This window comes from Centropristis striata, chromosome 5 (genome assembly GCF_030273125.1).
Source record: "Centropristis striata isolate RG_2023a ecotype Rhode Island chromosome 5, C.striata_1.0, whole genome shotgun sequence".
Taxonomy (NCBI): domain Eukaryota; kingdom Metazoa; phylum Chordata; class Actinopteri; order Perciformes; family Serranidae; genus Centropristis; species Centropristis striata.
In genome coordinates, this window is record NC_081521.1 from 2,811,801 (window position 1) to 2,836,566 (window position 24,766).

General features: G+C 38.8%; 1 protein-coding gene across 2 annotated transcripts in view; it reads right to left on the reverse strand.

Annotated features, from left to right (window-relative positions):
- LOC131971589 (plexin-A1-like) overlaps positions 1–24,766 on the reverse strand; it is a 409,823-nt gene that overhangs the window by 309,674 nt on the left and 75,383 nt on the right. For both annotated transcript variants that reach the window (XM_059333098.1, XM_059333099.1), the window contains one exon: positions 10,572–10,754. In XM_059333098.1, coding sequence (XP_059189081.1) covers positions 10,572–10,754 — 183 coding nt within the window. The remainder of the gene's footprint in view (positions 1–10,571; positions 10,755–24,766) is intronic.

Consider the following 24,766-nt stretch of genomic DNA (forward strand, 5'->3'; position numbering starts at 1 on the left):
AGTGTGTATGAGAGTGTTTCTGAAGTGATGGATGTAACTCTTACAGCAGCAGAACGAGTTGTTTTAGAGTTTAGAGAGTCCAAAAAGTTGCACCGTATTTATTACGGTAAAGTTCTGGCGACCACAGCTGCTGGTTTTTTACCGTAAAAACAACCTTTTTATTGTTTACAGTGTATAGAAACAGCTCCAGGCTGGAATAACACCACAAACACACACACACACGGCTTCATAAAGGCCTGTTGTGTATTCTGAGAAACTAATAGGACATTATTCCACTAACTTCTACTTAATGGGATAAAGATGGAATTAGTGTGCTCAGGTGTTGCGCTCATCTGCTCATTATGAGTTTGCATTGGAGAGAAGAGGAGCTAAAGTCTGCACACACACACACACACACACACACACACTCTCTCACACACACACACAAACAGACAGCAGCCCGACCCAACATTATCCATCATCTCTACCAGCCTGGTGTTTTTGCCATTTAACCGGGCTGAGCAGCCGATGCGCTGCTTCAATCATCGTCTGCCAGTCTAAATGCTAGTGCTAATTAGCATTCACATGCTAAATTACCTCCCATCCCATGTTTCCTGATTAGGCTTCATCATTCTGACAGCTAGTTTTACTGCTAAGCTTGCAGAGCCAATAGATGCACAGCCGTCTCAAACTCCAGGAGGAGATCCAGAAGAGACTCTCAGTCACTGGAGGCTGCTTTCTTCTTCTTCTTCTTCTTTTATTTATAGAGTATCCTGCTTTAATATAGTAATAGGATACTGCATACACCAGGGTTTACAACTGATCAGTGGGTCAAAAGATTAATTTTTACTAGGGCTGGGCGATATATAGATATAAAAGATATGTCAATATATTTTTAAATGTGATATGGAATTAGAGCATATGGCATAAATCGATATAGTTCATATTTGAACTGTGATCCTTGCTCGAGGCAAGCTGCAGCTTTTAATTGAGATCTTTTTTTATTTAAATATGAACTTTATTGAGCTTAACTTTAATCTTATTGTATTTTATCATTTTATTGTCCACTTGTCTATATTTATTGTGCCTTTAATGTGTTATCTATTTATTGTGTTCATCTTTTTGTGCAGCACTTTGGAAAACCTGTGTTTGCTATAAACGTGCTATATAAATAAAATGGACTGGATTGGATTGGAACATGTTTATGAAACACTTTGTTGTTTTAAATTATATATTTTAAACCAGATGAAGGATTTAAGTCAATGGATCTTAAGTTATCAGATCAAAAGTTGGCAGCAGCTCAGCTCACAGCCAGAGATGAATGGAAAAACGCAGAATTTTAACGTGAAAGCAACTTTTTCAGCATTTTTACTGGTTTAAATCAACCGGGCCACTTGTTTTGGAGAGGATGAGACCTCTGCACATAATTCAGCTCAAGGTAAAAACCTTCCTGCTTATCCAGGTCTTAAGTTGTTAAAGAAACAAGCTGAGCATGTTAGTGGCAGCTCCCCGCCAAACATCACTGGAAAAACTGTGATTTTTAAGGTGAAACTGCTTTATTCAGTATTGTAAATGAATTAAACCACCAGGGGCCTCATGTATCAACGCTGCCTACGCACAAAAACATCACATACGCTGAATTGAATTACTGACACAAATAAACTTTTCTATGATGTTCTAATTGATTGAGATGCACCTGTACTGTTTTATTATATTGTGATATATCAGCTGATTTTATGTAGAGGTTGGATAGTATGAAAGTTAGAGCGATTAATTCAGACACATTTAATATGATTTAAAGAATGGATGTATGAATTGTTTGGCCAAAATATTGTAATTTGTTCTCCCTTTTGTTTAGAACCATGGCAATCATCCTGCAAGCATCCCCCTTTCCAACATGGTCTCACAGAAATCCGTGAAATAGCCACGGATTCGCTCAAATTTCCGTGAAACTGACACGGATTTCGCTACAATGCAAGTTAATGCCAGTCATATCCCGTGGCTATTCCAACATACAAAGTGATTATGTACATTCACTGAGTGAATATTTAGAAAATAAAACATATATTTCTCGCTAGAAATGTGATCAAAATCCATTTTTATGCAGAAACTAAGTCAAAATATTGATTTTTCACTAAAAACGAGAGAACTGTCCGCCATGTTTTTTGTTCTGACCGCCGGGACCTTAAAAGTCACGTGACTTGGAACAAACCAATAGCCACGGGATATGACTGTCATTAACTTGCATTGTAGCCAAATCCGTGTCAGTTTCACGGAAATTTGAGCGATTCCGTGGCTATTTCACGGATTTTGAGTTAAGCGAAATCCGTGGCTATTTCACGGATTTCTGTGAGATCATGTTGCCTTTTCCCTATTTATCACCAAACGATAAATAAATTGCAAATTAAACTAAAGCAACCCTGATTCCTGGTGGTTTGTGGCTCCAGTCAGAACTTTTAATATCCTACAAGTGTAGTATATATATCAGTGCTGTCACACAGAAGCGTCTGGCCAACAAGTGAATTAGGTAATCTGTGAGTGGGAGGGATGTTCGCTGGAAGGAGAACTTCTAGTCCACCTCATTGGCTCCGAGACGCCCCAAAGTCTCCCAGTATTACTCGTCTCGGTGTCTCGAGGCGGTGAAGTGCCAGTGTTATGTCAATCAGCCGGTTGGCACGGTTACCTCAGTAGGACTGCTCCAATCGCTCCTGTCACTCAGACTATCTTCCAAGATTGAAAGGAAAAGGGAAAAGTAATTGGATTTGCTGCTCGCAGGGAAATGATGAAATGACATGAAACCCCCCAACTACCCACACAGACACACATCCGCACACCTATACACAAGTCATCCTCTCTCTCTGTCTCTCTGTGTGTCTTTCTCTCTTGCTTTTTGTTTCTTAAATCTGGAAATACTTGAGGCTGTTGAGAGTTTCTTTTCATCTCGCCTGATGTGGCGAGAGCGCCTTGTTCTCCCAGGTAGACAAAAGAGGAGACGAAATGAGGGGAATGAAAGGATTTCCAGGTTTTTACCGAGATCTGAGGAGGCTTTTTTTTAAGGATGTTCTCTGCCAAACGGCACAGACGGCAGCCCATAGTGCAATTTCATGCTGTTAAAAGCTACCGGTCCCCCACCTCCACCACGTCTCCCTGCAAAGTGATGCACCGTGGTGTTTAAAAGAAAAATGCAATCATGTTTCACTTTGAAGTACTGAGCAAAGAACAACAATATATAATGCATACATATGCTGCTGCTGCTGCTGGCAGTCATTCTCCAGCCTGCTGAGTGACAAGACGGCATCCTACGAACCGTTACCGATACCTGTAATACTGTATGTCCTCTATCCTACCTCCTACTGTACATCTTTCGTCTCACATTAGACACCATCCTCCTCATGTCTCCTCTTGCATCTCTGAGTCTTATATTGCACTGTCAAGTACGTCCTTCAGCTTTCAACACCCTGCTAATCCTTTAATTCTGAACTCTACGTCCAACAATCAGTGGAGCCTTCCACTGTTGTGGTCCTAATGTTTTTGTTAGTTTGATACCAGGACAACTCCTCTGAAGGACTATCCTGCTTTTTGCTATGTTCACAATTTTATTGATATTTACCTCATTAATTATGTATTATTTCAATTACAATTACAAAGTAACTACAATCCCTGGTACCCTGTACGCTCTTTACATGGCAAAAAAATACTGCGCCATTCACTTTAGACCGTGTTTTTGTTTGTCACTTTTTCTCTGCTGAGGCTGTGATTATCCTGGAGGTCACAGCAGCTCATTTTATACATTAAAGTCCAGACTCAAGAAATGTCCTCACTGCAATGAACCGGCTACTACTGATGACTGACATCATCCCACATAAAGAGAGAACTGGACTCATTGAATCCACAAGAGTCTCAGCTTTACACTGATTCCACCTGTTTAGGGACCTCAGGATGCACAAATATTCACATACAGTAGGAGGAAATGGCAAATTAGTGCTACATGAGAAAAACGATATTGTTGTGGGAACACAGAGAGCCTATTTTTATTCAGATAGCATGACGTCAGAGGTCACATGACCACTTTGAAAATCACCAAAATAGCCGAACTTGCAGCATTTTCTCAACAACTTCCAGACATGGTATCCTGACATGCTTGGACTCTATATATTCCTTAGATCTTCTAGTTTACTCCTACTTGAGCCCTCCGGGGGGAAAATGCTGGCGGGACATCAGAACAGTAACCAGTTTGGAAGAAAGCCAAGAGATGTTATGTGGGTATTTTGCACATATATACTGTATGTTGAGTCAGTCAAGGCATTCTGATTAGTCATGCTGATGTAAAGCTGCACAGATCTCTCTCTCTCTCTCTCTCTCTCTCTCTCTCTCTCTCTCTCTCTCTCTCTCTGTATATCACACACACATCCCCAGACAAAGACACCATCACTTATCCAATGGACTGCCTGGGTTTAAGATTTACACTAACGATTATATATTCATAGATCAATCAATACGGGGAGTCTAGCAGCCGAGACGTGGCAGACACACATCCAGCAACAGTCACCATGCAGGAATCCTAATGAGCGTGCGTGTGTGCAGACATCAATACGCTGCAGCTTTACATTTCATTAGGCCAAGGAGCACAGTTTAACTCCCAATGAATAGCAATAAAAGCACACAGCCTGGAACCATCTCTCTCCATCTGCCTCAGCCTCTCCGTCCTCTCCGTTCTAATCCCAGCCCTCCAGATTCTGTTGTACAAATCGACTTCAGTCATTTAACTTGTTGTCCAATTTATTTGGGAAAAGACCTAATTTAAAGCTAAAACAAATGGCATCCTGTGTCGGTGGAAAGACTTACCAGGCAGCAACATATGTAAAAAGCCTCATATAGGAATTAGGGCACCTGCAGCAGAGCCGGAGAGGATTTTAACCCCTTAGCGTCCAGTCTGAAAATTGCTAACAGGCTAACAGTTAGCTCTGTAGCAGTACAGTGTGTATATGCTAATAGGCTAACAGCTAGCTCTGTAGCAGTACAGTGTGTATGTGCTAACAGGCTAACAGTTAGCTCTGTAGTAGTACAGTGTGAATGTGCTAACAGGCTAACAGTTAGCTCTGTAGCAGTACAGTGTGTATGTGCTAACAGGCTAACAGTTAGCTCTGTAGCAGTACAGTGTGTATGTGCTAATAGGCTAACAGTTAGCTCTGTAGCAGTACAGTGTGTATGTGCTAACAGGCTAACAGTTAGCTCTGTAGCAGTACAGTGTGTACGTGCTAACAGGCTAACAGTTAGCTCTGTAGCAGTACAGTGTGTATGTGCTGCTTCTGCAGGAAATGTTCACTTAGCGATCTCTGTTTGTTTACAACAAGCACCGAAAACTTTGTGTACAGTTCGTGATGCCAGTTTGTTTATGATCAGCAGAGTCTGTGCATAATTAGCTATGCTGGTTTGTTTATGCAGACAGACACTGTTCCTGTTGTTTGTTTAAAAGTAGTGCAATAAAAGTACAGATGTTTTCCCTAACATGATGAATAATCTTGATTAATAATCGTGATTATCATTCTGGCTATAATCCTGCAGCCCTAATAGGAGTAATCACAGCTGATTTATTGTATTTATTGGCGCCCCGTCTCGCCGTTTCTCTGCCCGTGTAGACGACCGCATGTTAGCGCAGCATCTGCATTGATCTGAGTGAGGAAACCGGCAGCCTCCACCTCCGTATTCACCTTCTTCCTTCCATCCCAGAGCACAGGAAGACACGCCGGCTGAGGGGAAATGGGATTCCGATCAGCGGGATATCATCCAGGATCTGCTGAGCCCACTAACTCAACAAACCCCACACAAATCATCTGTCTGCACACACACACACACACACACACACACACAGAACAGAACAGGGGTCAGGCACAAGGACTAGTGGGCCGGGTTTCAGTCGACTTAGCAAAACAGCAGAGACAGGAAGCTGTGTAAGGAGGCATGTGTGTGTGTGTGTGTGTGTGTGTGTGTGTCTGTGAGAGTGTGCACATTATCATAGCCGGTATAAAAGCAGTTGACAGCAGCGTTACATTCTGTGCATTTTTGCAGGTTTTTTAGATTTTGCAGTTTGCATTCAGCATTTTTAATGCAATATTTTGTCTTTAATGTTTTTTGTGTGATTTTTGTAAATTTTTGTGTGTTTTATGTGTGTTTTTGTGTGTTTTATGTGTATTTTTTGTAATTTTTTCTTTTTTGTTTATTTGAAATTTTTGTGTGTTTTTATGTGTTTTTTGTATTTTTTTTCATTATTTTTGTGTTTTTTGTAAAAAAAAAAATTGTGCTTTTTATGTGTTTTCTGTGGGGTTTTTTTGGAAAAAAAAATATTTTTTGTATGCTTTTTATGTGGGTTTTTTGTGTGCGTTTTTTTTTTCTTTTACATGTTTTATTTGTGTTTTATGTTGTTTTTTTTGTGTGTTTTTATGTGTGTGTTTTGTGGGCTTTAATGTGGGTTTTTTTCTTGTAAAATATGTGTTTTTTCATTCTGCCAGCTCCAGAAACACACAGGAACTAATGCTTAAACTGTCAAACTTGTATCAAAAACTGGTGCAGCTGAATATTTCAGATGCATTTGGCTTTAATAGAAATATGACAGGAGATACGACGTTAGCACAAAGACTTCACCGTTTGAAATCAAAGACACAAGTGTCTACAAAATGATAGTTGACTTGAAAGTTTCTCTAAAACTTCACATTTAAATGCAGCTGACAGTGAAATATGGCAAACGTAGCAGCTTTTTATACATTTATTTAGCATTATGTATGTATTTATGCAATCATTTATATCCTCAGGTGAATCTTTCTGTTCAGTCTCCAGAGTATCTGGGACACGGACACACTCATATGGAGACGTCCTGCTGAGGAAAAGTTTTTAAAAAAAACACAGTCTGATCTCAGATGAAGGAGCGGCTGATTGACACACACACACACACACACACGTTCTTGTCCTTCTATCTTTGTGGGGACCCTCATTGGAACAGTGAATTGCCTTGCAAGGTTATAATAGTTTTGGATTTTTCATTAGTTTTAATTTTGTTGTGAATTTTTGTTTTCAAATTCAGTTAGTTTTAATGAGTTTTTAGAGTGAGTTTGCCAGTTTTAGTTTAGTATTAATTTTTTGAAAGGCTTTAGTTTTAGTTTAGTTTTTATTAGTTGTAGTTTTTTATAATGGGGTATTTGTTGGGTGGGAGATTAAAAGAGGTCACAGTAAATTTTGCCTTTATTTCCTTTGTCTTATCCATCTTCATGATGTATAAAAAAGTTGACAAAGATGAAAACGAAGGACATTTTCACTATATATTTAGTTTTTTTGAGAGTTTTTTGTAACCACACAATACAGTTTCAGTTAATTATCATTATCATGTCACCTTTAAACCTCAAAACAAAGTCTGGAATCTAAAAAAAAAACCTTTAAAGAAGTGAGGACCGGCCGAAATGTCCTCACTTTGCAAAAATGTCCTCACTCTGTTGGTTAAAAATGTGATCCAGCCCTCACTATGTAGGAAGTACAAGAACACACACACACACACACACACTGAACAGTCTACTAAAAACGAGTACACACACATACTATAAACACACACACACACACCCAGTGGGACTCATGCTGTGTGGATGCGAAACTTGAGGGGAACTTGTGATTGACGACGGATTTTAAAGCAACAATTGCAAACAAACACGCAGATCTACACACAGACACTAAACGTGGTGTTTTCTCTCTCCAGGAGACACATCAGAAATCCTCCTCACACACCTTCTCGCCACTGAGAAACTCTCTCTGGCTCTTGACAACGCTGTGACTAGACCACTAAACAATACTGAGGAAGATAAAACCAACACAGCTCCGGTTTGTCAAACAGCACGACATCTACACACCAACACACATCAATACACACCAACACACACCAACACACACCACCACCTCGCTCTGCGGGAGAAAAGGTGCAAAGCTGTTGCTGTTGCTTACTTTTTCCTTTCAGCCCTTTTGTGTCTTATTTGGTTTGTTTGTAAAGCACATTTAAGACTAGTCTGACTCATCAGACTGATGCAGACTGATTGGATTGAATTCTCTCTCCTCGAACACTATCTATTTTTTAGGCACACCATCAAATAATGCTGGGCTTAGCACCAAACAAGACGATTCAATTGGTTTATAGAAATATAAAAAAACACAGATCTTTTTTTCCCCTTATCTCAAACTCAAATTACCTGGGGGCCGCTTAAGGCAGTATCAAAATGACCAAAAAAAGACACAAAATGACCAAAAAAAGACACAAAATTACTAAATAAAGACACAAAATGACAGAAAAAAAACTGAATTACTTAAAAAAAGACACAAAATAACCTAAAAAAATTGTAAAATAAATAAAAAAACTACACAAAATTACCAAAAAACAGACGCAAAATGACTGAAAAAACACTAAATTACTTACAAAAGACACAAAATGACCCCCAAAAAATACACAAAATTACTAAAACAGACAAAATTATAATAAAAATACACAAAATTACCAAAAAAGACACCAAAATGACATTACATAACATACACTTCTTCCAGTAACAACAACACGGCAGAAAATAAACGCACTGTACTGATCTGTAACGATCCAACATCAGGCTTGACTTAAACATTGCTTGACTAACTTCATAAGACATATATACTGAATTGTTAAAATAAAATAATAAACTATGCACAAGCAACTTGGTAAAAAAAATCGTCAAAACGAACAGAAGTTACAATTCAAGTGTAAACCTTTTAAATGCAGCAATAAATTGGTCAGAACTTAACATTTTATGGTACATTAGGGTTATACAATTGAATTGAATAGATCAGGCCTCATTGTCACAACTGTTTGAGTCAATACCGGCTTGCTGATATACAGGATCATCTCAATACATTATAGTCCGGCGGCTTAGGACCAGATTTGGGAAGAAAGGGGACACGTCGGACAAAAGCACCAGATTTTTTCCACATGCTCTCTGTCACTATAGGTTTCAATTTTTGGTAGGAGCCAATTCATCAAGATTGCAGATCGGAGATGGCAGCCATATAAAATCTATGAGAACCAGTATATCTTCTAAGCCACTAAGAAGGTCAATCTTAGTGTCAAAATATACATTTTCTGGGTCAAAGAATAATTTAAAGCTACTGAGAATATCACTAGATGATCAAATAGATATGTTCATTTTGGCCATGTATTTACATAATTATTAGATTCCAAACATTTTCAGCTCAGGATTCTCTGCTGCAGCACTTGAAGCGAGTTGCCTACCAGTCTGGGTGAAAATGAACATTTCTATTTGATCAAATAATCATCTAGTGATATTCTCAACAGCTTTAAATGATTCCTTGACCCAGAAAATGTAGATTTTGACACCAAGATTGACCTTCTGAGTGGCTTGGAAGATGTATTGGTTCTCATAGACTTTATATGGGTGCCATCTCGGATCGGCCATCTTGATGAAGTGGCTCCTACCAAAAATTGAAACCTATGGTGATAGAGAGCACGTGGAAAAAATTTGGTGCTTTTGTCCGACGTGTCCCCTTTATTTAGCTAAGCCGCCTGACTGTTAGAATATGATGGAAAAGTGCACCTGTATATGATATCAGTATCGGTGTATCCAGAGCAAAAAATGCCTAATTGATGGCAGAAGTCACATGAGAACTACCAGACTAGTTTGAACCGTTATAAAAAGACGGCAGTAACTCAAAGATCCACTTGATACAACCAAGGTTTAGAGAAGAGCATCTCACAAAAACGCACAAAACAACCTGGAACCTTAACGTGAACAGGCAACAGCAGCAAAACTCCAACAGTCACCTCAGAACCAGAAACTGAGACAAACTGAGACAATAGACGACTGTGAAAACATTGTCTGGTCATTCAGATGGTGGCGCCCCGTGAGTATATATTTATATATATAAATATATATATATATTCACAGCTGATGGCAGCAATGAGACTTTTGATGTCAAAACCATTTGTCAGCAATGACAAACCCAACGACCACTGAAAATACATCGTAAAATGACACAAAATTGCTCCAAAAGTGAAAATGGTTTTTCTGTAGAGCACAGAACGAACACACACACACACACACACACACACACACACACACACACACACACACACACACACACACATTGTTGCACCCTGGCAGGAGCATTCGAATCCCCATTTCAGTCCCATTTTATTAGTTTGTTGTCAGTTATCACTGTAGTTTATCTCTCACATTGTCACAATGTTTCAGGAAACGCCCAACAACAAATGCCAGAAAATCACAAAACGACACAGAAAGTCACAAAAACACAGTCCTGTCGCTTGATTATGATAATTTTTCCACCGTTTATAGACTTTGGGCTTTGAAAAGACTTCCCGAGGATTGAATAGTTATTGAATTCTGCCCGTTTGAAGAGTTTATAATCCTTTATACGCCAAGTTAATACAGCCATGACTCATCAAAAATGGAGTTGTGAGCTTTTCACACCACCACCACAACAACAACAACAACAACAACAACAACAACAACAACCACACTGCTTTTATAAAAACCACACTATCTGCAGGTGCCTACCTTCTTCATGCGCCCGCTGCGGGTGCCTGTGAAGGCCACGGTGTGTCCGTGGTAGTTGTAGGCCGCCACTGACGTCATGCCGTCGTCTTTATCCACGTAGAGCGGGATGCCTTCGATGGCGGTGGTGCCCCCTAGAGGCTGGTTGAAGTCTTGGCCGCAGAAGTTATCATCTATCTGCAGAGGCTGTGGGGGGAGAGGAGGAAAAAAGTAAGTGAGTAAGTAAGTAAATTGTATTTATAAAGCGCTTTTTACAGGAAAAGAAAACCACAAAGTGCTTTACTATGGTATAAAGCAACAAACACAGAGAAACGCAATACATCAAGAAAACGTAATTAACCCTCTGGAGTCAACAACACTTCTTTGTGAAGTTGCAATGTAAAAACGAAGCAGCATGGAGCCCTGCTGTCAGCTTTTTCACAAGTTTCCATCAGTGTCCAATGTAGTGCATCAGCCCTTTTTCAGCAAAGGTAAAAAAGAAACCCACTTCGACCAAGTGTAAGTTTTTGCAGAAATGTTTCAAATTTTGCAGTTTGCATTCAGCATTTTTAATGCAATATTTGTGAATGTGAATATGTATTTTTTGTGTGTTTTTATATGTGTTTTTTGTAATTTTTTGCATGTTTTTTGTAAAAAATGGTTATGGTTTTTTTTTGTATGTTTTAAGTGTGTTTTTGTGTGTGTTTTTTGTGTGTTTTATATGTGTTTTTTGTATGGTTTTTGTAAAAAATGTTTATGTTTTTTTTTCGGTGTGATGGGTTTTTATGTATGTTTTTGTAATTTTGTGTGTGTGTGTGTGTGTGTTTTTTTGTGTTGAAAATGTTGATCAAGTAAATCAAAAATGAAAAAAATAATAATAAGGTCATATCAGTGAGGTTACCGACAAAATAGCCCCAAACTCCAAAGGGTTAAAACAATGTGAATGTTTAACGATATCAAAATTCCACACATTTTCGCAAGGCACAATATGTCAAAATGGACCAGTGCATGAAAGTGTTTTGGCCGGTCAGAGTTTCACCTTTAAAGCCTGGACGTCTAGTTGACCAGGTACATATAGTCACTAAACGCCTGTCTAAACAGATACGTCTTAATCTGACATTTAAAAGAATCCACAGAGACCAGAAAGGTGCAGGCAGAGCGTTCAGAGTTTGGGAGTTATTGATTCAAAGGCTCCATCACCCCTTAGAGTCTTAAGGGACAGACAGTAGATTGAAGGTTTTAGCAGAGATACATGGGTGAAGTAGTTCAGATCCTGCAGAGATCTATAGATAACAATGAGAATCTTAACTGGATCCTGTCTGCAACAGGGAGCCAGTAGAAGAAAAAAAAAAGACATTAACTCAATCATTAACACTTTTTAAATCCCTTTTCTCGTTAAACTAACATTAATTCTTAAAGAAGGCGGAGGCTTTCGATCTCCGCAGCACTTAGTAGACGTTTTATGGAGCTGGACCGAAGCCAAGCCGCTGCAGATTTACTGAGAAATGGTGTGAAATTAATGGGCGTCACTGGAAAAATTAACTTCACTTTCCTCAACTGCCTTCTTTTTTTAATAACTGATTGAAAAAGAGAGTGCTGTTTGTGTTCCTTTAAGGTCAAACAGCCCAATCTAGCTGATATGGAGTTTTTTAGCTCCTGTGATTGATGCCCCCCCCCTCCATTACAGCCTTTGATTATTTCATAGTACATGATGTCAAACTAAGCAATTAAGCGTCCCAGCATGGCTTCAATGGATGAACAGTTGCTCGCTAATGTTTTAAATATTGATTTCTTTGTATACAGCTTTGGCAACGTAGTTTCTAATAAGAGACGAGCCGATAGAGAGTAAATCAGCTGGAGAGGGAATAAACATGGAGGGGGGGGGGGGGGGGGAGGGCACTGACAGAGACATGACAGGAAGTAAATTATAGGTCAGATTAGCATATCATAATCAAAGTGTCTGGTACAGGCGCATCGCCACGGTGATACGTTGATATGTCACGCTTGATTTATGAACGTATGTGTGTGTGTGTGTGTGTGTGTGTGTGTGTGTGTGTGTGTGTAATAGGCGTGTCATTAAAAGCATGTGATAGCTATGTTTGCATCAGGAGGTGTGCAACATGGACATGTGTAACGGAGATAATCGACTGCATCTAAATTACTGTAGCGACCTCTCACACACACACACACACACACACACACACACACACACACTCTTGTACTTCTATCTTTGTGAGGGCCATCATTGGAATACTGAATTCCCTCGCCCCGTACCCTAACCCAGATCTGGGCATTAGGCGGCTCGGGGGCCACATCCGGCCCATTGGCTGTCCCTGTCCGGCCCGCATGAGCTTACCCCGAAATTAGAAATCTATAAAACTAGTTTTAACCCTGTGGAGTGTCCTAAAGCTCCAAATAATCCAGACTTGTTGCCTCCATCAGACTAGAAATCAAAGCAGCGTGGAACCCTACTGTACATTTACCTCTAAAGTTCTGGCTGTAAACTCCATGAGGCCAGTTTCAGTTTGATGATGATATACCAAGTAAAACTGGAGACAAGCTCAAATAGATTTAGTATCAAATGATAGAACTGGATGGAACCCTCTTATATGGTAGATTTGACACCTTTGATCACATTTGCAACATTCATTTTGCAAGATTTAAAATCACATTTTATGTTAGAATAAAGGACTAAAAAAGACACAAAATGACCAAAAAGACACAAAATGACCAAAAAAGACACAAAATGACTAAAAAATGACACAAAATAACAAAAAAAAAGACACAAAATGACTAAAAAAGACACAAAATGACCCAAAAAACCCCACAGATACACAGTGATAGCTATGTTTGCATCAGGAGGTGTGCAACATGGACATGTGTAACAGAGATAATCGACTCAGAAGAGCATACTGCACACACACACTAAGAAATATCAGTCTGCACAGCAATGAATGGAAAGTACACTCACACACACACAACATACACACTAAAGAACATACTGTGCATATATTTCCCCACAAAAAATCTAAACGAAATGTAAATTTTGCACGTTTCTGTTCTGTGTGGGGATTTTAGGAGTTGGTGGCGCTGTTTTTACAGTCTGGAGCAATTAAAGAGTGCATGACAAAATGATGTGAACAACCTCAAACTACAGAAAGCCTTGATTGAAAATTTGGCATTTACTTTTAATCTTATGGCGTCATTTGAGGGAATTTAAAGTTTCCTAATCACTCAACACAGATCACATTTTTAAATCTCATCATTTTGCTCTCCCATGCTTCATGTAAGTCACTTTTTATTGCCTTTGTTTTGGCATTTTCATCACCATCTTGTTTTTTTGGAGCCAAAGATGACCATATTATAGCAAATGCTAAGTTACCTTGTCTGGCCCACATGAGGTTACCCAGATATTAGAAATCAATACAACCGCAGTGCTTTTATTTTGAAGGCGGTTTACTATCAACTTTATATGAATTACGACGCACTCGTTATTATTCACCATTTGGTTTTTCATTTTACCGTTCCACCTGTTATTTGAAAGCACCCGTTTCACCCTGGACGGCACCTTTTCAAAATAAAAGCATCACAACATTGAAAAAACACAGAGAAAATGTACAAACATGGAAAAAAAAGCTATATAACACAAAAACACCAATAGGAACCTTGCTAGAGGTCATTTACAGTTACAGTTTTATTACAGTATTATAATTTACTGTATTTCAGAAAGCGATTAAATTAATATTGAGCAGAATTTAGTTTACCACTCAACCTTCGTGGTATTGGTAATGTGGCCCCTTGGGAAAATGAGTTGCCCACCCCTGGACTGGAGCAATTACAGAGCACAATATATATATATGTAAACAGCCTTACTATAAGAACCCACATTGCAGACACAAACAGAAAATAAGAGGCAAAAAACAAAATTAACATTCACAGCAACTAATAAACACACACACACACACACACACACACACACACACACACACACACACACACACACACTCAGAAGCAGGATGGAGCCTCCCACGATACACAAATTAACATGCCAGCTTTCTCTTGTTCATTACAAGACGTATCGTCTCCATAGAGACTAATCAATCACCCCGTCCCTCCAGAACAGCAAAGCTGTCAGGGGAACGTGTGTGTTTGCGCTCATAAGTGTGTGTGTTACTGCTTGAAAATGAAAAAAAAGAGACAAAATGACAAAAAAAAGACACAGAAAGACACCAAACGACTAAAAAAAGAAACAAAATGACCAAAAAAGACACAAAATGACTAAAAAAAGACACAAAGAGACACAAACCGACTAAAAAAAGAATCAAAATGACCAAAAAAAGACACAAAAAGACATAAAACAAATAAAAAAAGACACAAAATGACTAAAAAAAGACACAGAAAGACAGCAAACAACTAAAAAAAGAAACAAAATGACCAAAAAAGACACAAAATGACTAAAAAAAGACACAGAGACACAAACCGACTAAAAAAAGAATCAAAATGACCAAAAAAAGACACAAAAAGACATAAAACAAATAAAAAAAGACACAAAATGACAAAAAAAAGACACAAAATGACTAAAAAAATACACAAAATGAATCAAAATGACAACAGAAGACACAACATGACTAAAAACAGACACAAAGAGACACAAAACGACGAAAAAAAGACACAAAATGAATCAAAATGACAACAAAAGACACAAAATGACTGAAAAAAGACACAGAAAGACACCAAACGACTAAAAAAAGAAACAAAATGACCAAAAAAAGAAACAAAATGACAAAAAGACACAAAGAGACACAAAATGACCAAAAAAAGACACAAAATGACTAAATAAATACACAAAATTACTACAAAAGACACAAATAGACACAAAACGACCAAAAAAAGAAACAAAACGACCAAAAAAAGAAACAAAATGACCAAAAAAACACACCAAAAAAAAGGTTTTAAAAAATCCTGTCTCCCTCTTCTAGACTTTGAAAAACATCAAGAAACAAAGCAAAGTTTAACTTCAATGAACAAACACAGAGTGAGTGAGAAAGAAAGAAAGAAAGAAAGAAAGAGAACAATTTGGCTTTTGTATGATTTACATAAACATGCTGTCAATTTTGGAACTGTTCTGCAAGTAATTTGAGAGGAAGAAAGGAGGACAAAAGGGAGAAAAAAGAAAAGGAGGGGAAGTGAAGTGATGCAGGGAGACGGATATAAAGAGGAGGGAATAAAACTGAAGAAATGAAGAGAGGGAGCGGAGGGAAAAGAGAGATGGCCACGGCTCAGTGAGAGCATGAACCCTGTCCTTGGGTCTGTGCCACACACTTCCCCTTGTTTCCTCTGATAAAGACGGAGCAGAACCAGACCTCCATTCATTTTTTCTCCTCATTTCCTGTTCTATTTCTTTATCTCCTTTTCCTTCCAACCCAGTCTCTTTTCCTCCTCCTGCTGTTAATCCTCATGTTCTTCATTCTTTTTCCCTTTTTCTGCCTCCACATATTTCTCTCCTCCTTTTCTTAGTTTTTTCTTTTTTTCTTTCAGGGTTCACAGGGATTGTCCAGTGGGAAATCACGTCCGTCCCAAAGGGTTATTTAAAAAAAAAAAAATCTGTTTTCACATGCCTAAAGCTCTCTGACACTGTCTTCCCTTCCCTTTTTACCCGCTTTTCCGCTTCTTTTAAGGGCTTTATCATGATAATGATTGTGGGTTTCAAACATTTAAAGGTCACATGACTGTTGAGATGAACTATTAAATGATTCTTTCCATCAAGGTCAAATATATGGATGGAACCCTCTTATATGTTATATTTGCAAAATCACATTTTATGTTGGAGTAAAGGACTAAAAAAGACACAAAATCACCCAAAAAAGACACATAATGGCCAAAAAAAGACACAAAATTACAAAAAAAAACAACACAAAATTACTAAAAAAGACAGAAAATCACAAAAAAGTCACAAAATGACTTACAAAGACAAGAAAAATAACCAAAAAAGACACAAAATTACCAAAAAGGAACAAAATGACCAAAAAAGACACAAAATGACTAAAAAAAGACACAAAATAACTAAAAAAGACACAAAATGACTAAAATAAGACACAAAATAACTAAAAATGACTAAAAAAGATACAAAATCACTAAAAAAAAGACACAAAATGATTTACAAAGACAAAAAATACACAAAATTACTAAAAAAGGCGCAAAATTACCAAAAAAAGACACAAAATGACTAAACAAAGACATAAAATGACTAAAAAAGGACACAAAATCACAAAAAAAGACACAAAATCACAAAAAAAGACACAAAATGACTTACAAAGACAAAAAAATAACCAAAACAGACACAAAATAACTAAAAAAGACAACAAAAAAGACACAAAAAGACACAAAATGACTACAAAAGACACACAATCACAAGATCATATGGTTCTAAATGTTGATCCAGTAAGTCAGAATAAAAAATCTATTATTATTATTATTAGGTCATATAGGTGAAAAAATATACCAACATGGCATTTAAACATGTTTTAAGTGGTTTATACAGGCAGGATGGAAAGGAGTCAGAAATTGAAAATATTAGCTTTTGCATTCTGTTCTGCTTTCCTTTTTGCATCCAAAGTTTTTATGGAATATCATTTATTATAGTGGCTCATAATTACATCATTCAGCTGGATGTGTTGATGGCGGCGCCTCGCTCTTGTAAACTAATCTGCATTGGCGGTGTCTGTGGAGCGAGATGGCCATCTCCGCGGCGTGCTGAGGACGCTAATGGTTTGTTGTGTTTAGCTGACTTGCATCATTAGCATAGAGTCAACAGCTCAGATTGAGGCACAGCGGAGCGTTCACTCCACGTGTTTCACTGCAGACAAATGTGGCCTCACACAGACCTGACATCTGCTAGCTGTTGAGAGCTTGTAGACATGGAATTCCTCCAGTCGGCCTCCTCCATCATCCCTCTGGAGCGAGGCGGCGAGGAGACGCCGGAGCTTTCTCAGCCGCTAAAGTGACTGAAAAGACCAATAGAAACAATAGGGAACACCTTCTATGGAGACCCTGTCTATAAACTATGCAACTAGTTACAATTTGAGGACACAAAATACCAAAAAAGACACAAAATGAGTAATAAAAGACACTAAAAAGACAAAAAAAGACACAAAAAAGACACAAATTGACACAAAATGACACAAAAAGACACAGAATGATTAAAAAAGACACAAAAGACACAAAATGACTGAAAAAGACACAAAGAGACACAAAATGAAAAAAGGACACAAAATGATTAAAAAAAGTAACACGGTCTATGAAGCCCCTGTGTATAAACTATGCAACTACTTACAATTTATGAGGACACAAAAGACCAAAAAAAGACACAAAATGACTAAAAAAGATACAAAAAGACACAAAATGACAAAAAAAAGACACAAAATGACTAAAAAAAGACGCAAAATTACTGAAAAAGACACAAAGAGACACAAAATGAAAAAAAGACACAAAATGACCAAAAAAAGTAACACGTTCTATGAAACCCTGTGTATAAACTATGCAACTACTTAGAATTTATGTGGACACAAAAGACCAAAAAAAGACACAAAATTACAAAAAAAGACACAAAAAACACAAATAGACACAAAATGACTAAAAAAAGACACAAAATAAGACACAAAGAGACACAAAATAACTAAAACAACTGCAACTACTTACAATTTATGAGATCAATAAGTATTATTCCCTATTGGTTTGTTCCAAGTCACGTGACTTTCAAGGTCCCGGCGGTCAGAACAAAAAACATGGCGGACAGTTCTCTCATTTTTAGTGAAAAAATCAATATTTTGACTTTGTTTCTGCATAAAAATGGATTTTGATCACGTTTCTAGCGAGAAATATGTGTTTTATTTTCTAAATATTCACTCAGTGAATGTACATAATCACTTTGTATGTTGGAATAGCCACGGGATATGACTGGCATTAACTTGCATTGTAGCGAAATCCGTGTCAGTTTCACAGAAATTTGAGTGATTCCGTGGCTATTCCACGGATTCCTGTGAGACCAGGTTCTCACGTCATAAAGAAGTAATGTGCCGGTGCTTTCATGGACTCCAGAGGGTTAATAATGACAGAAGCCACTTACTAAAACCACTGCTGCATCTTTACCTGTGTAGCTGTAAAGTGTTTGGTGTAAATCAGCATAATGATCCTTTACTGTGTCCTGAACATCAGGTGACCTGCTGAGTCTTTTATTGGAGCTTTTAAAGCTCCACGCAGCTCGTCCCTGTCGGCCCGCTGGACCTCTGACCGCGCTATTATTGTTACAAGCTATAGCTCATACTCAGGACACTGTACATAGCATTATTACACACACACACACACACACACACACACCTTTGTTCTATTTCCAGGGGGTTAGACAAGGACAGAGTCCCCTGTGTTGTCCTTGCAGAAGACCTCTGCTGTACACAGGCACAGGCTGGCCCCTGGCAATGCACACACACACACACACACACACACCATATACACACACACACACACACACACACGAATGCAGACCCCTGCCAAACTCTCGCTGGGTGAATGATGATGGGGTGATGAGGGAAAGAGTGGGGCAAGTGAAATGAAGGGAGAGCAGAGGAGATGTGGAGAGAAAAGAAAAAAAGGAGGAAAGAATTGTGTAGATATGGAGGAGAGACGTAGGGGGGAGGTCAAAGGTCAACAGCGAGCTTGTCGCCACTAATGAGCCTCGATCCAGGAAGCGAGCAGGAGACGGAGTTTGGATGGAGCTGGTTGAGAGGTCCATTAGGAGCTGCAGAGAGCAGACTGAGGCTGCTGGAGATGTGACACACATCCAGTGTAAAACTACTGTTTCAGTTGCTTTTTTATGTGTTTTTGCTTTATTTTTTTCTTACTTTGCACTGATAATAGACTCTGGTAACATGGTGGGACACTCAGAAAAACTTTCATTTCTAAAAAAAAGGCACAAAATGACCAAAAAAATAAACAAAATGACTTAAAAAAAGACATAAAATGACCAAGAAAAGACACAAAATGACTAAATAAAGACACAAAATGACCAAAAAAGACAAAATGACTAAAGAAAAAGACACAAAATGACTAATAAAAGACACAAAATAACAAAAAAAGACAAAATGACAAAAAAAGACAAAATAATTAAAAAAGACACAAAGGGACTAAACAAAGACACAAAATGACTAAAAGAAGACAGAAAATGACCAAAAAAAGACACAAAAAGACATAAAATGACTAAAAAAAAGACACAAAAAGACACAAAATAACTAAAAAAAGACTCAAAGGCTTGGGAGAGAGGATCTGCCCAACTTCACCGGTTAGCGGCTCAGAAAGTACCAGCCTCGGGTAGCTACTTCTCAACATGCATGATTCATTTGCAGACTGGTGCAGACTGGACGCTGAGGGGTTAACATCTCCTGCTCTGACTGCAGCTGGGAGAAACCGCTGTGGGAGCACTGGGCCGCTTGTGAGTGCTTTGGGACGGCGCTACTCGTTACTTTGCACTGATAACAGACTCTGGCAACATGGTGGAGTTGGGTCGATTTCCAGTTAAAAAGCTTAAAGCTTAAAGTGTCCAAGACTAACTGCTTTGATTTTATGCAATGCAATCTGAAAGACCTACAGCACTTTAAGGGAATGGCATTATTTACAGGAATTTACCATACATTTACATTGAAAAGTTGTTCATTCATTCATTCATTATCCTTAACCGCTTATCCGCACTCGGGCCGATCCCAGCTGACATTGGGCGAGAGGCGGGGTCCACTCCGGACAGGCCTCCAGACTATCACAGGGCTGACATATAGAAACAGACAACAATTCACGCTCTCATACACTCCTATGGACAATTTAAAGTCACCAATTAAACCAAAGTGCATGTTTTTGGACTTTGGAAGGAAGCCAGAGTACCCGGTGAGAACCCACGCTGAAACGGGGAGAACATGCAAACTCCAAGCAGAAGAGCCATAGGCCGGAATCGAACCAGCAACCCTCTTGCTTTAAGGCAAGACCACCGTGTACCCAGAGGGTTAAACGTGGTCTAGTGGTTAGCTTACTAGTGATTGAGACCATAGTGTTGTCCTAAAAAACATTTCTGATAAATCAAGTGAGAAGTTTTCTCATTTTGCATTGAAATGAATGGACCAAAATGCTTCTGCAGCCGCCAACAGCGCCCCCTGCTGGGATTTACATTAGAATGCAGCTTATTAAGTCACTTCCTGGTTTGCCTCCCTGCTCGGACCAGGAGGTTGCCGCTTGGATTAGACACCTGCTCGGAAACAACTCACAAACTGTTTTGGTCGAAAGAGGAAAATCAGGCTTATTTTCTGAAAATGATTTGTATTTTATAGTCCAGGTAGTTTTTACTAGAGCCTGGATCCAAAAGTCTTTATAAATCACATCTGAACCATTGTTCCTGCACTCTTTCTGTCTTTTACATCTGCACCTCTCCCTCTCTAAAACCTCATTCTTTTCACTTCAACGCAACATAGTTTATTAGGAATAAAGCATCTGTCTAATCAAGTTAAACTGTCAGCAGTATTTCTCTCTTTTCAAATCTTCATTTATTTGCAGGGGATGTAAGGGAGCAGTGGAAATCACATCACAGAGAGAGAGACGGAGCGAGAAGGAGCGAGTCAGAGACAGTGATTGAGGTAAACAGAGAGGGAGACCATAGAGATGTTGTCAACACGCTCTCCAGAGAGCCAAATGTCTCAAGCATCTCCTCATCGAATACTGGCATAAACACACTGCTCCAATCCCATGGAGAGACACCGTGTGTGTGTGTGTGTGTGTGTGTGTGTGTGTGTGTGTGTGTGTTAAACATAGCTCGTGCCACATTCCCATGTGAGAAAAATAATGTTGAAGCGGGAGTTGTACTACTGAGACATGCTGGCTGATGCAATGAACAACAGAACTTGCAGAGTGGAAAAATGCATTTAATTATGTGTGTGTGTGTGTGTGTGTGTGTGTGTGTTCTTGTACTTCCTACATAGTGAGGACCAGGACACGTTTTTAACCAACATAGTGAGGACATTTTTGCAAAGTGAGGACATTTCAGCCAGTCCTCACTTCTTTAAAGGCTTTTTTGTTGTTGAGATTCCAGACTTTGTTTTAAGGGTTAAAGGTTACATGATAATGATTATTAACTGAAACTGTATTGTGTGGTTACAAAACTAACTAAAATTATAGTGAAAATGTCCTTCGTTTTCGTCTTTGTCAACTTTTTTCAAACATAATGAAGATGGATCAGACAAAGGAAATAAAGACAAAATTTACTGTGACCTCTTTTAATCTCCCACCCAACAAATACCACATTACAAAACACTACAACTAATAAAAACTAAACTAAAACTAAAGCATTTAAAAAAAATACATACTAAACTAAAACTAGCAAACTCACTCTAAAACTAACTGAATTTGAAAATTCACAACAAAATTAAAACTAAAACTGATGAAAAATCCAAAACTATTATAACCTTGGTAGTGAATTCACTGTTCCAATGAGGGTCCTCACAAAGACAGAAGTACAGGAATGTGTGTGTCCATGCATGCCTGTGTGCGTGCGTGTGTCTTTTTTAATAAAGGAAGGAGATGAGATTGGACTGCCAAACTTGAGAAGAAGAAGAAGTACGCACGAATACACTTGCATGGATACACACACAAGCACACACACACACACACACACACACACACACACATACACACACACACACACACACAGACACACTCTACTGGCGTGCATCCAGGTATTTGTTGTGACTTGGCGTTGGAAGCGGAGAACAGCACTGGTTGGCCTTTAGTTTCCCCCAGTGAGCCAATATCTGCTCTCTAATTGGTTGTTAATGAGTGAGTGTGTGTGTGTGCATGTTTGTTTGTCAGTGTGTATGAAAGAGAGTGAAAGACTGTGTGTGTGTGTGTGTGTGTGTGTGTGTGTGTGTGTGTGTGTGTGACAGGCTAGTGGGGTGCAGCAGGGATCTTAAACATCTGTCTAACAGACTGGGACACTTGAAGCTTTGACCTGCTTAAACACAAACACACAGTCACACACACAAGCATGGGGACGGACACACACATTCCATTGTTGTGTATGTGTGCCTGTGGGTGAGAGTGTGTGTGTGGGTGAGGGTGTGTGTGTGTGTGTGTAGTTGGAAAGAGGGAAAGGGTACAGCCGCTGTAAGATATCCACACACAGAGTGGACTTTGTGCAAACATCTGGCGCAGCAGTCTGCTCTAATGGCAGCAGAACCACGGGCATCTGCATCACACACACACACACACACACACACACACACACACGCACACACACACACAGTCCCGCCTCCTATTACTGCACTGGGTTTAATAAGTTAGTACAGGATGCAGAAGACACTGTTTGTCACTACTCTGCACTACAAGTCTAACTACAGTAACTACATTTTCTTTTTATCTACCGGAAAAAAGTCAAAATTACTAGAAAAAAGTGTAAAAATACCAAAAGTAATAGAATTACCAGAAAAAAATGTCACAATTACCAGAAAATAAGTCAAAATTACCAGAACAAAGTCAAAATTACCAGAAAAAAGTGAGAAATTACCAAAAATAATAGAATTACCAGAAAAAAAGTCAAAATTATCAGAAAAAAGTCAAAATTACAAGTAAAAGGGTGGTCCGTAGCGTAGTGGGTTACACAGGCGCCCCATGTATAGAGGCTACAGTCCTCGCTGCGGTGGAGCCAGGTTCGAATCCGGCCTGAGCTCCCTTTACCGCATGTCCTCCCCTCTGTCACCCCCTTTCTATCTGTCTCTCACTTTCAATAAAGCATGTAAAAATGCCAAAAAAATAATCTTAAAAAAAAAAAAAATTACAAGTAAAAGACAAAATTACCAGAAAAAAATGGAAAAATACCAAAAAATAATAGAATTACCAGAAAAAAAGTCAAAATTACCAGAAAAAAGTGGAAAATTACCAAAAATAATAGAATTAACAGAAAAAAGTCAAAATTTCAAGTAAAAGACAAAATTACCAGCAAAAAGTTAGTCCAGTTATAGTCAGAATAAGGCAATAATTGATTTTTTTCAAGTGTCACGTAAACGTACTGAGTGTGTCAGTATGTTTAAACTCAACATTTTTTATTCATCAGCTATTCAAAGGTGCCACAATGGAGAACTCGAGGCCACCTTGACAACTCAGACACTTGACTCTGACTTGAACTCATGTATTGATGACTTGAATTGGACTAGACTTTGCCTCTTCTTTGGTGACTCGGACACTGGAGACTTGACACCGACTCAGACTTCAGAATTGATGACTCTACTACACTGGTCACTACTTTGAAGCCATTCAAAACACAGGAAAAAAAAAACTTAAAAGCACCAACACAGAGCCGACTTGTCAGTAGTGCTTTTTCAACCACTGCCAGTTACTAGCTAAGAAGCTAAAAACAAGCTAAACAATGCTAACAACGCTAACCATTCTGATACATCTGTTAGTTAGCATTTTTGGTGCACAGCAGACTCCTCATCTGAGTCTGGAGGCTCACTGATGTTTCCTTTAACTGAGGAATCATCCTAATGGCTCGCACTGCACTGCTCTTTCATGGGTCAACCTAGCACATGAGTAGTGGTGGGCGCAGTGCGAGGCCAGATCCCGAACGTTTCAGTCAGGTAGGAAGACTCGATGTGCTTCTAGCTGCTTCTTAAAGTATTTTATTTACTTTTTCTGTGGAACAATCACATTAAAATATTAACCATAGCAAAGTATTTTTACATACTTTAAAAGATATCCGGAGGGGGACTTTAAATATTCAACACATCTGCTTTGCAAATGTTTAAAAGCATTCAACAATCCCTCCAGGAGAAAGTACAAGACAAAGAGTGAATGTAAACAGCGTGTTGTTGCTCAGATTGACTCCTCAGGGTGCGTCTCATAATTAAGTTGCCCAAAGGGCAAAGCTCCTTCCTGTTCAGGTTCAGTGCATCACTACTGCTAACTATTTCATCGTTGGGGGGAGAAGCATGGTGTTCGTTTTGCAAAACAAGAGAAAATAAATAAATCTGGCTGCTAATCCATTCCAGATTCCCTTCACACCGATCTGTTCTGCAGAGTCAACAGCTGAACATTTGACCATGTTGGTGGAGCTGCTGCACTGATTTTAGTTTAACAATCAAAAGGACAATAACAGGGCCGCAGATGGGATTTTTGAACTGGGGGGATGAAACTGT